At 47.1% G+C, this 13634-nt stretch overlaps 1 protein-coding gene across 5 annotated transcripts in view; it reads left to right on the top strand.

The window, feature by feature from the left end:
• Positions 1–13634, top strand: part of DTNB (dystrobrevin beta) — a 155666-nt gene that overhangs the window by 54181 nt on the left and 87851 nt on the right. For 4 of the 5 annotated variants that reach the window (XM_054293485.1, XM_054293482.1, XM_054293483.1 and 1 more), the window contains one exon: positions 10959–11036. In XM_054293485.1, coding sequence (XP_054149460.1) covers positions 10959–11036 — 78 coding nt within the window. Of the gene's footprint in view, positions 1–10958; positions 11037–12654; positions 12748–13634 lie in introns of all 5 variants that reach the window. The other variant, XM_054293487.1, reaches the window with a different exon arrangement.

Here is a 13634-nt window from a genome sequence, read left to right as displayed (position 1 = left end):
TCCGAGCTGTGTAGGATCGGTTCTCTGAGCTTTGTGGGATCGGCTCCCAGAGCGTTGTAGGGTCGGCTCCGAGGGATGCAGGAAGATCAGCCCGGAAGGGAATGCAGCTTGGAGGGACGGAGGAGCGATCCGGGAAGGGATGGGGGGGCTGCTCGGACAGGGGCGACCTCGGGGCGTGTTTGGGGTGACCTCGGGGTGTGCTCAGGGTATGTTTGGGATGAGCTCAGGGTGTTTTTGGGGTGTTCTTGGGCTCTTCTCGGGGTGAGCTCGGGGTGAGCTCTGAGTATGTTTGGGGCGTTTTTGGGGTGTGCTCAGGGTATGTTTGGGGTGAGCTCAGGCTGTTCTTGGGCTGTACTTAGGGTGAGCTCAGGATATGTTTGGGGTGTTTTTGGAGTGTGCTCAGGGTGTTCTCATGTTGTTCTTGGGGTGTGCTCAGGGTATGTTTGGGGTGTTCTCAGGGTGTTTTTGGGGTGTGCTCAGGGTGACCTCAGGGTGTGCTCGAGGATCGCTCAGGGTATGTTTGGGGTGTACTCAGGGTGTTTTTGGGGTGCTCTTGGGGTGTTTTTGGGGTGTGCTTGGGGTGTGTTCAGGCAGTTCCCATGCTGTGCTCAGGGTATATTTGGGTTGTTCTCATGCTGTTCTCAGGGTGTTCTCGGGCTGTTCTCGGGGTCCCTGTCCGAGCAGCCTGGCACAGGGAGCACCCCAAACATTCCATTTCCCCATTCCCCAGCTCAGAGCAGGGCAGAGCAGAGCCCCAGCTCTGATTTTTTCTTTGCCAAACCCCGATTTTCCCCTTACCCATCCCTGATTTTTCCTTGCCAATCCCTGAGCCCCCTCCCCTCCCCAGCCGCGTTTCCCGGTGGTTGTGGATGGATGGATCCATCCCCGAGGGAAGCAGGTTCAGATTTCCCAGCCCAGCCTGCCGAGGGGATTGGGGCACGGTGCCCTCTGCCCAGGTGCTGCTGCTCCATTTCCCCCTGGGAGCAGGAATTGGCTGTGAGGTAAAATCCAGCAGAGGTCTGGGGATGAAACAGCTCAGAAACTCGGCAATAAATTACAATAATTACCATAAATTAAATAATTACTCGTGCAGTGAATTGTATTGATCAGCTCCAGGTGTTGCAGTATTCCTCAGGGATTTATTTTCCTCAGTTCTTATCTGTAAAATCCCAATTATCTGTTTATACTCTCGGCTTTGTGATTGTTCTTTAACTTCTCTTTAATCTATTTCTGACACTGGAACAGAATCACCTTCAACTCTCTTTAAAATTACTACAAACCCTGTGAAATTAACACTGAAATTTGTCATTCCTGCTGCTAAAACCTCCTGAATTTGCAGTTTCCAAGAGGACAAATCAATCCCTGATCCTCCTGCCCAGGCACACGGAGCAGGCAGGTAGAGAGGAGGCACTGCCAGATCCCAGCACCTTGGAAATGCTGGAAATGTTGGAAATGTTGGAAACGTTTCCCTTTGGCAAAAACCGAGGCTGCTATTTTGGGATGAGACGTCTCTAACCTACATTGTTGGTGGATTAGAAGTTGTTTGTGATTTTTCTCTGCCTCCTTTTTGCGGGGGTGGCTTTGGGCTGCTTCCCACTGTGGAACAGGGCAGGGATGAATCTGCCCCATTCACATATTCCCATATTTCCATATTCCCATCTTCCCATATTATTTCCATATCCTCATATTCCCATATTATCCCCACATTCCCACATTCCCATATTATTCACATATTCCCATATTATTCCTATATTTCCACATTCCCACATTCCCATGTCATATGGTTGCTCCCAGGATTTCCCCATATTCCCATATTCTGCCCAATTCCCACATTCCCGTATTATTCCCACATTCCTATATTCCCATATTTCTATATTGCCACATTCCCATATTCTAATATTTCCATATTCTCATATTTCCATATTCCCATATTCCCATATTTCAGTTTTCCTGGAAGTTGCTCCCAGGATTTTCCCTTTTCCCCATATTCTGCCCAATTCCCATATTCCCATATTATTCCCACATTTCCATTTTCCCTTATAATTCCCACATTCACATATTTCCATATTCCCAAATTATTCTGACATTCCCACATTATTTCAATTTCAGTTTTCCTGGAGGTTCCTCCCAGGATTTTCCCTTTTCCCCATATTCCACACAATTCCCATATTCCCCTATTTCCATATTACCATATTATTCCCACATTTCCACATTCCCACATTCCCATGTTTTCATGCTCCCATATTCCCACATTCCAATTTCAGTTTTCTTGGAAGTTGCTCCCAGGATTTTCCCATATTCTGCCCATATTCCCACATTCCCATTATTCCATATTTCCACATTCCCATATTATTCCCATATTCTCATATTATTCCCACATTCCCATATTCCTACATTCCCACATTATTTCCATATTATTTCCACATTCCCACATTCTCTTATTCCCATATTATTCCCACATTATTCCCACATTCCCATTTCATTTTCCTGCAGGTTTCCCCCAGGATTTGCCCAGGATGGGGTGATGATCCCCACCTGATCCCCCCAGTTTTTATCCCATTTTTAGGGAGCGGCTGCAGCCTCAGCCCTGCCCATGGCCCTGTCTGCCCTTGCTGCTCTCCCTGCACCAGTCTGGCTGCCGCATTTAACCCACCCCTGGATTTTCCTTCCCAATCCCTGATTTTTCCTTACAAATCCCTGGTTTTTCCTTGCCAATCTCTGATTTTTCCTTCCCATCCCTGATTTTTCCTTCCCAGTCTCTGATTTTTCCTCACCAATCCCTGACTTTTCCTTACCCATCCCTGAATTTTTCCTTACCCATCCCTGACTTTTCCTCACCAATCTCTGATTTTTCCTTGCCAATCTCTGATTTTTCCTTATCCATCCCTGATTTTTCCTTGCCAATCCCTGATTTTTCCTTACCCATCTCTGATTTTCCCCTGCCAATTCCTGATTTTTCCTTGCAAATCTTAATTTTTCCTTACCCTTCTCTGATTTTTTCTTACCCATCCCTGATTTTTCCTTGCCCATCCCTGATTTTTCCTTACCAATCTTAATTTTTCCTTACCCTTCTCTGATTTTTCTTTACCCACCCCTGATTTTCCATACCAATCCCTGATTTTTCCTTTCCCATCCCTGATTTTTTCCTCACCAATCCCTGATTTCTCCTCACCAATCCCTGATTTTTCCTTACCAATCTCTGATTTTTCCTTACCAATCCCTGGTTTTTCCTTCCCAATCCTGGATTTTTCCTTACCCATCCCTGATTTTTCCTCATCAATCTCTGATTTTTCCTTCCCCATCCCTGATTTCTCCTAACCAAACTATGGGAGGAATTTAATTAATTTAATCCCTCCTTTAATTCATTTAATTCCTCCCATGTCCAACTGTGAATATTCAGATTTCCACCTCGCCCTGGGGTGGTGGCTGGAGCAGAAGCTCTGCAGGGCTTTGTCACCTGCTCCCACAATCACCTTTTCCTCCTCAGCCTCGTCCCATTTGCAGAATTAATTAATTAATTAATTAATTAGCACAGCCTGGGGAATGAGGTTACCCCAATTTCCAGGGGTTTGTCCCTGGTTCAGGAGGGAAACTGAGGCAGCCCCAGCGGCACAGAGCTGCTCTGGGCTGGGTTTTGTTTAAAAATCTCCTTTCATTGAGATATTATATTATATTATGTTATGTTATGGTACGGTATGGTATGGTATGGTATGGTATGTTATATTATATTATATTATTATATTACATTATATATTATAAATATATATTACAGATAGATAATGTATCTATATATAATATAAATGTAATAATCCATAATATAATATAATATAATATAAATATAATGAATTACAAATAAATATATTTATTTATATATATTATAAAAATATAAATATATAAATATATTTTTATAAATAAATTTTTATAAGTATTTTTATTTAAAAATATAAAAATATTTTATATAAAATATTTCTAAAATATATAATATAATATAATTGTAATGAATGATAAATAAATATATTTATTTACATATATATTATAATATATATATAAAATAAATAAAAATATTTTTTAAAATTTTTATAGATTTTTAAAAATATAAAAATATTTTTATATAAAATATTTATAATAATATATACCATATATATTTTATATATTATTCTATTAATATTATATAATTATATTACAATATATTACATATTTTTATATATGTTATTATATATTATAAGAAATTATGTACTAAACTACACTAGAGAAAGAAAGGAGACATCAGAAGGCTAGAACAAGAATGACAATAAAAACCTGTGACAGATTCAGCGAGTCCAACACGGCTGGCTGTGATTGGCCATTAATTAAAAACAATCCACAGGCTGGGTAAACAATTCTCCAAATCACATCCCAAAGCAGCAAAACAGGGAGAAGTTGGAGCTTCCCAGCTTCCGGGAGAAAATACTGCAAAAATATATATTCCTCCAAAAATAGCTATTCTGCAGATGTATATTCATTTCACTGACCATTCCCTGCTGACCATTCCCTCACTGACCATTCCCTGCTGACCATTCCCCTCACTGACCATTCCCTGCTGACCATTCCCTCACTGACCATTCCCCTCACTGACCATTCCCTCACTGACCATTCCCCTCACTGACCATTCCCTGCTGACCATTCCCTGCTGACCATTCCCTCACTGACCATTCCTCTCACTGACCATTCCCTCACTGACCATTCCCTGCTGACCATTCCCTCACTGACCATTCCCTCACTGACCATTCCCTCACTGACCATTCCCTGCTGACCATTCCCTCACTGACCATTCCCCTCACTGACCATTCCCCTCACTGACCATTCCCTCACTGACCATTCCCTGCTGACCATTCCCTGCTGACCATTCCCTCACCGACCATTCCCTCACTGACCATTCCCCTCACTGACCATTCCCCTCACTGACCATTCCCTCACTGACCATTCCCTCACTGACCATTCCCTGCTGACCATTCCCTCACTGACCATTCCCCTCACTGACCATTCCCTGCTGACCATTCCCTGCTGACCATTCCCTCACTGACCATTCCCCTCACTGACCATTCCCTGCTGACCATTCCCCTCACTGACCATTCCCTGCTGACCATTCCCTGCTGACCATTCCCTGCTGACCATTCCCTCACCGACCATTCCCTCACCGACCATTCCCTCACTGACCATTCCCTCACCGACCATTCCCTCACTGACCATTCCCTGCTGACCATTCCCTCACTGACCATTCCCTCACTGACCATTCCCTGCTGACCATTCCCTGCTGACCATTCCCCTCACTGACCATTCCCTGCTGACCATTCCCTGCTGACCATTCCCTCACTGACCATTCCCCTCACTGACCATTCCCTCACTGACCATTCCCTCACTGACCATTCCCTGCTGACCATTCCCTCACTGACCATTCCCCTCACTGACCATTCCCTGCTGACCATTCCCTCACTGACCATTCCCCTCACTGACCATTCCCTGCTGACCATTCCCTGCTGACCATTCCCCTCACTGACCATTCCCTGCTGACCATTCCCTGCTGACCATTCCCTCACCGACCATTCCCTCACTGACCATTCCCTGCTGACCATTCCCTGCTGACCATTCCCTCACTGACCATTCCCTCACTGACCATTCCCTGCTGACCATTCCCCTCACTGACCATTCCCTCACTGACCATTCCCTCACTGACCATTCCCTCGCTGACCATTCCCTGCTGACCATTCCCTCACTGACCATTCCCTCACTGACCATTCCCTGCTGACCATTCCCCTCACTGACCATTCCCTCACTGACCATTCCCTCACTGACCATTCCCTCACTGACCATTCCCCTCACTGACCATTCCCTCACTGACCATTCCCTCACTGACCATTCCCTCACTGACCATTCCCCTCACTGACCATTCCCTGCTGACCATTCCCCTCACTGACCATTCCCTCACTGACCATTCCCTGCTGACCATTCCCTCACTGACCATTCCCTGCTGACCATTCCCTGCTGACCATTCCCCTCACTGACCATTCCCCTCACTGACCATTCCCTGCTGACCATTCCCTGCTGACCATTCCCTCACTGACCATTCCCTCACTGACCATTTCCCTCACTGACCATTCCCTGCTGACCATTCCCTCACTGACCATTCCCCTCACTGACCATTCCCTCACTGACCATTCCCTGCTGACCATTCCCTGCTGACCATTCCCCTCACTGACCATTCCCCTCACTGACCATTCCCTGCTGACCATTCCCTGCTGACCATTCCCCTCACTGACCATTCCCCTCACTGACCATTCCCTGCTGACCATTCCCTGCTGACCATTCCCTCACTGACCATTCCCTCACTGACCATTCCCTGCTGACCATTCCCTGCTGACCATTCCCCTCACTGACCATTCCCCTCACTGACCATTCCCTGCTGACCATTCCCTCACTGACCATTCCCCTCACTGACCATTCCCTCACTGACCATTCCCTGCTGACCATTCCCTCACTGACCATTCCCTCACTGACCATTCCCTCACTGACCATTCCCCTCACTGACCATTCCCTGCTGACCATTCCCCTCACTGACCATTCCCTGCTGACCATTCCCTGCTGACCATTCCCTCACTGACCATTCCCCTCACTGACCATTCCCTGCTGACCATTCCTCTCACTGACCATTCCTCTCACTGACCATTCCCTCACTGACCATTCCCTGCTGACCATTCCCTCACTGACCATTCCCCTCACTGACCATTCCCTCACTGACCATTCCCTGCTGACCATTCCCTCACTGACCATTCCCCTCACTGACCATTCCCTCACTGACCATTCCCTGCTGACCATTCCCCTCACCGACCATTCCCTCACTGACCATTCCCTGCTGACCATTCCCTGCTGACCATTCCCCTCACTGACCATTCCCCTCACTGACCATTCCCTGCTGACCATTCCCCTCACTGACCATTCCCCTCACTGACCATTCCCTCACTGACCATTCCCTCACTGACCATTCCCCTCACTGACCATTCCCTGCTGACCATTCCCTGCTGACCATTCACTCACTGACCATTCCCTCACTGACCATTCCCTGCTGACCATTCCCTCACTGACCATTCCCTCACTGACCATTCCCTCACTGACCATTCCCCTCACTGACCATTCCCTCACTGACCATTCCCTCACTGACCATTCCCTGCTGACCATTCCCTGCTGACCATTCCCTCACTGACCATTCCCTCACTGACCATTCCCTCACTGACCATTCCCTGCTGACCATTCCCTGCTGACCATTCCCCTCACTGACCATTCCCTCACTGACCATTCCCTGCTGACCATTCCCTGCTGACCATTCCTCTCACTGACCATTCCCTGCTGACCATTCCCCTCACTGACCATTCCCTCACTGACCATTCCCTGCTGACCATTCCCTGCTGACCATTCCTCTCACTGACCATTCCCTGCTGACCATTCCCTCACTGACCATTCCCCTCACTGACCATTCCCTGCTGACCATTCCCCTCACTGACCATTCCCCTCACTGACCATTCCCTCACTGACCATTCCCTGCTGACCATTCCCTGCTGACCATTCCTCTCACTGACCATTCCCTCACTGACCATTCCCTGCTGACCATTCCCTGCTGACCATTCCCCTCACTGACCATTCCCTCACTGACCATTCCCTGCTGACCATTCCCTGCTGACCATTCCTCTCACTGACCATTCCCTCACTGACCATTCCCTCACTGACCATTCCCTGCTGACCATTCCCTGCTGACCATTCCCCTCACTGACCATTCCCTGCTGACCATTCCCTGCTGACCATTCCCTCACTGACCATTCCCTCACTGACCATTCCCCTCACTGACCATTCCCTCACTGACCATTCCCTGCTGACCATTCCCTCACTGACCATTCCCCTCACTGACCATTCCCTCACTGACCATTCCCCTCACTGACCATTCCCTGCTGACCATTCCTCTCACTGACCATTCCCCTCACTGACCATTCCCTCACTGACCATTCCCTCACTGACCATTCCCTGCTGACCATTCCCCTCACTGACCATTCCCCTCACTGACCATTCCCTCACTGACCATTCCCTGCTGACCATTCCCTCACTGACCATTCCCTCACTGACCATTCCCTGCTGACCATTCCCCTCACTGACCATTCCCCTCACTGACCATTCCCCTCACTGACCATTCCCTGCTGACCATTCCCTGCTGACCATTCCCTCACTGACCATTCCCTCACTGACCATTCCCCTCACTGACCATTCCCTGCTGACCATTCCCCTCACTGACCATTCCCTGCTGACCATTCCCTCACTGACCATTCCCTCACTGACCATTCCCCTCACTGACCATTCCCTGCTGACCTTTCCCCTCACTGACCATTCCCTGCTGACCATTCCCCTCACTGACCATTCCCCTCCCTGTATAATTTGAATTCCTGGTGAGGTTATAAAGCCACAAAATTCCCTCCTTGGCAGCTGAATCCAGAATATTTTCCATTTCAATAGTAAAAAACCCGATTTAAGTATTTTAGGTGTTTCCTGGCTGTTTTTTCACGGCTCCCAGGAGCATCTCAGAGGGGCAAACCCATTCCTGTCCCTTTTTTTGTGTCCTTTTCAGCAGAATTTTTGGGTTGTGCTGCAGGGCCCAGGCTCACACAGGGCTCCTGCCTGTGCTGATTCCATCAATAATTCAATTTTTATCCCCTTGGTTATACCAGCAAACACAGGCCCATCCTGACAGAGGATTTCCAGAGAAATTCCCCAAAAATGATCCATCCCAGGAGATCCCCAGGGCCGGGAGAGCTTTGTTGGGTGTGTGGAATCACAGAATTGCTTCAGCTGGGAAAGGAGCCCAACCTTTGGTCTTCAGCCCAGATGCTGGGCCCTCTCCTGGTGTGAATTCTGTTGTGACAGCATCCCTGGCACTGCTGGGCTCTTTCCTTTGTATTTTCTGCTCTGACAGGATCCCTCTCCGCGTTTGGTTGTTTCTTTGTTGGTTTTCCTGCCCTCTCACAGGATCCCTGTTTGTCCTGGGTTGTTTCCCTGCCCTCTCACAGGATCCCCGTCTGTTTCCTTTTGTATTTTCTGCCCTCTAACAGGATTCCTGGCACTGTTGGGTTGTTTTTCTCATCTCTAACAGCATCCCTGTCTGTGTGGGGTTGTTTCCTTGTGTATTTTCTCCTTTCTAACAGCATCCCTGTCTGGTTTGGGCTGTCCCTGGTGCTTTTTGTGCCCTCTAACAGGATCCCTGTTTGTCCTGGGTTGTTTCCGTTTGTATTTTCTCCTCTCTCACAGTGTCCCTGTCTGTTTTTGGTTGTTTCCTTATTGGTTTTTCTCCTCTCTAACAGGATCCCTGGTGCTTTTGGGTTGTTTTACTGCTCTCTAACAGGATCCCTGTCCATGTTGGGTTGTTTCCTTTTGTATTTTCTCCTCTCTAACAGGATCCCTGTGTGTTTCCTGGTTGGTTTTCCTGCTCTCTGACAGGATTCCTGGCAGTCCTGGGTTTCTCTGACAGGATCCAGGTGGTTTTTCTGCTCTCTAACAGGATCCTGTCCATGTTGGGTTATTTCCTTGTTGGTTTTCCTGCTCTCTAACAGGATCCCTGTCTGTCCTGGGCTGTTTCCTTTTGTATTTCCTGCCCTCTGACAGCATCCCTGGCAGTGCTGGGCTGTTCCTGGTGGTTTTTCTGCTCTCTAACAGGATCCCTGTTTATCCTGGGTTGTTTCCTTGTTGGTTTTCCTCCTCTCTAACAGGCTCCTGTCTGTTTTGGGCTGTTTCCTTGTGTATTTCCTGCCCTCTGACAGCATCCCTGGCAGTGTGGGGTGGTTTCTCTCCTCTCTAACAGGCTCCTCGTCTGTTTTCGGTTGTTTCCTTGTTGGTTTTCCTGCTCTCTGACAGGATCCCTGTCCATGCTGGGCTGTTTCCTTTTCTATTTTCTCCACTCTGACAGAATCCCTGTCTGTTTTGGGCTGTCCCTGGTGGTTTCTCTGCCCTCTAACAGCATCCCTGTCTGGTTTTGGTTGTTTCCTTTTGTATTTCCTCCTCTCTCACAGGCTTCCTGTCTGTTTTTGGTTGGTTTTCTCCCCTCTCACAGTGTCCCTGTCTGTTTTTGGTTGTTCCCATTTGTATTTTCTCTCTCTCACAGTGTCCCTGTGTGTTTTGTGTTATTTTCTGGTTGTATTTCTGTCTCTCACCATCTCCCTGTGTGGTTTTGGGTTGTTCTCATTTGTATTTTCTCCCCCTTCACCATGTCCCTGTCTGGTTTTGGGTTATTTTCTGATTGTTTCTCTGTCTCTGACCATGTCCCTGTGTGTTTTGGGTTATTTCCTTGTGTATTTTCTCCCCTCTCACCGTGTCCCTGTGTGTTTTGGGTCATTTCCTTGTGTATTTTTTGTCTCTCACGGTGTCCCTTTGTGTTTTTGGTTGTTCCCATTTGTATTTTCTGTCTCTCACGGTGTCCCTATGTGTTTTGGGTTATTTCCTGGTTGTTTCTCTGCTCTCTGACCCAATCCCTGTCTGTTTTTGGTTGTTTCCATGTGCATTTTCTCCCCTCTCACAGTGTCCCTGTGTGGTTTTGGGTTATTTCCTTGTGTATTTTCTGTCTCTCACCGTGTCCCTGTGTGTTTTGGGTTATTTCCTGGTTGTTTCTCTGCCTCTCACAATCTCCCTGTCTGGTTTTGGTTGTTCCCATTTGTATTTTCTCTCTCTCACAGTGTCCCTGTCAATTTTGGCTGTTCCCATTTGTATTTTCTTCCCCCTCACCGTGTCCTGTGTTTTGGTTTATTTGCTGGTTGTATTTCTGTCTCTCACCGTGTCCCCGTGTGTTTTGGGTTATTTTCTGGTTGTTTCTCTGCTCTCTTACCCAATCCCTGTGTGTTTTGGGTTATTTTCTGGTTGTTTTCTGTCTCTGACCGTGTCCCCGTGTGTTGCAGCCCCCCCAGGCCCGTGGCTAACATGAACGAGGCCCTGGTCACCCACGTGTCCTCGGGAGCGCCCACGCCAACCAAAAGGTACCGGGGGCTCACCCGGCCTCGCTCCTGGCCAGGGGGTGCCAGGGGTGCCAGCTGGGCATGGGGTGTCCCAGGTGTGCCAGCTGGGCAGGGGGGGTGCCAGGTGTGCCAGCTGTACCAGGGGTGACAGCTGGGCAGGGACAGGGGATGACAGGTGTGCCAGGTGTGCCAGGTGTGCCACTGGGCAGGGACAGGGACACCTCCCAGGTGTGCCAGCTCAGCTCCTGGGGCTGCTCTGGCAGGGCAGGAAAGCCCTGAGTGGGGACCGGCAGAGCTGGGTAATAAATAAATAAAAATAAATATTAAAAATATATTAATATAATGTAATATAATATAATGTAATGTAATATAATGTAATGTAATGTAATGTAATGTAATGTAATATAATGTAATATAATATAATATAATATAATATAATATAATATAATATAATATACCCCTGCCGAGCAGTGAGGTGCAAGCAGTGCTTTGCAGAGCTGGAGAATAAATAAATATAAATATAGACCAAAAAAAAAAATCTTATAAATAAATAAATATTCCTGCTGAGCAGCATGGTGCAGGCTGTGATTGGCAGAGCTGGGTAATGAATAAATATAAGTAAATATAAAATAAATATAATAGTATAAATAAATTATAGAATAATAATACTATTCTATAAAATAGAAATAATTTAATTCTATAATATTATAAATAAATTATAGAATAATAGTATTATTCTATAATTATAATAAATACATTATAGAATAAATAAATATTATATATAAAGAATTAAATGTTCCTGCTGAACAGCAGTGTGCAGGCGGGGCTTGGCAGAGCTGGGTCATAAATAAATTAAAATTAATATAAATAAATATAACATTGTAAATAAATGATAGAATAATATTACTCTATAATTGTAAATAATTAAATTCTGTAATACTATAAATAAATTATAGAATAATAATATTGTTCTATAATTATAATAAATATATTATAGAATAAAAATATTATATTATATTATATTATATTATATTATATTATATTATATTAGTTAAATATTCCTGCCAAGCAGTGAGGTGCAGGCTGTGCTTGGCAGAGCTGGGTAGTAAATAAATATTAATCAATATATATAATATATAATATATTATATATTATATATTATATATTATATATTATATATTATATATTATATATTATATATTATATATAATATGTCCTAGAGTTCTGGGGTTCTGGAGCTCTGGAATTCTGGGGTTCTGGGATTCTTGGGTTCTGGGATGATGGGATTATGGGGTTCTAGCGTTCTGGGGTTCAGGAATTCTGCGGTTCTGGGGTGCCCTGGCTCCCTGCCTGGGCCATTTCCAGGCCCCCTCTGTAATCCCTGCCAGCCCACCCAGCCCCAGCTGTGCCCAGTGCCCACCTTGTGCCCAGCCCAGGGCACTCAGTGCCACATCCAGGTGCCACCTGCAGGGATGGGCACTGCCAGCCTCCCTGGGCAGCTGTGCCGGTGCCTGGCTGTCCCCAGTGTCCCCTCCCTGTGTCAGAGCAGCAGCAGTGCCCTCACAGAGCCCCGCATTTCCCAGATTTGCCCGAATTCATGGAGTTTTTGTTGTTTTTCTGCTCTCCCCGCCCCTGCCAGGTGCCAGCCCAGCCGCAGCAGCAGCCCCGAGCCGTGCCGGGAGGAGCACGCCCTGATTGCCACCTTTGTGAGGCACCTGCGGAGCGGGGCACGGTCAGTGCCAGCCCGGGGACACTGGGGACACTGGGGACACTGAGGTGTCCCTGATTGCCACCTTTGTGAGGCACCTGCGGAGCGGGGCACGGTCAGTGCCAGCCCGGGGACACTGGGGACACTGGGGGTGTCCCTGATTGCCACCTTTGTGAGGCACCTGCGGAGCGGGGCACGGTCAGTGCCAGCCCGGGGACACTGGGGACACTGGGGACACTGAGGTGTCCCTGATTGCCACCTTTGTGAGCCCGGGGACACACTGGGGACACACACGGGGGTGGCCCTGGGTGTCCCCAGCCTGGGCACTGAGATCCCCTCTCACAAATCCTGATTGATCCCAAGTGGGTTCATTCCTTCACCTCTCGCTGTGACCCTGCTGGAATCTCACACCAAATTTCCACTGCTGGAATCTCATCTTTTCCCCCAAATTTTCCCCTGCAGGAATCTCATAATTTTCCCCAATTTTTCCCCTGCAGGAATCTCATAATTTTCCCCAAATTTTTCCCCTGCTGGAATCTCAGATTTCCCCCCCAATTTCCCCCTGTTGGAATCTCATCTTTCCCCTGCTGGAATCTCAACTTTTTCCCCAAATTCCCCCCTGCTGGAATCTCAGAAATCCCCCTGATGCATCTCATCCTACCCCCTGCTGGAATCTCATCTTTTTCCCCAAATTTTCCCTGCTGGAATCTCAGATTTGCTTCTGCTGGAATCTCATCTTCCTCCAAATTTCTTCCTGCTTGAATCTCATCTTTCCGAAATTTCCCCCTGTTGGAATCTCATTTTTTCCCCACATTTCCCCTGTTGGAATCTCATTTTCCCCCTGCTGGAATCTCATATTTTTTTCCAAATTCCCCCCTGCTGGAATCTCATCTTTTTCCCCAAATTTCCCT

The sequence above is a fragment of the Melozone crissalis genome, unplaced genomic scaffold (genome assembly GCF_028551555.1).
Source record: "Melozone crissalis strain CALT ecotype California unplaced genomic scaffold, PUWL_Pcris_2 ptg000150l_1, whole genome shotgun sequence".
NCBI lineage: Eukaryota > Metazoa > Chordata > Aves > Passeriformes > Passerellidae > Melozone > Melozone crissalis.
The sequence above is the reverse complement of the archived record's forward strand: the minus strand, read 5'-3'. Positions and strand labels throughout refer to the sequence as shown.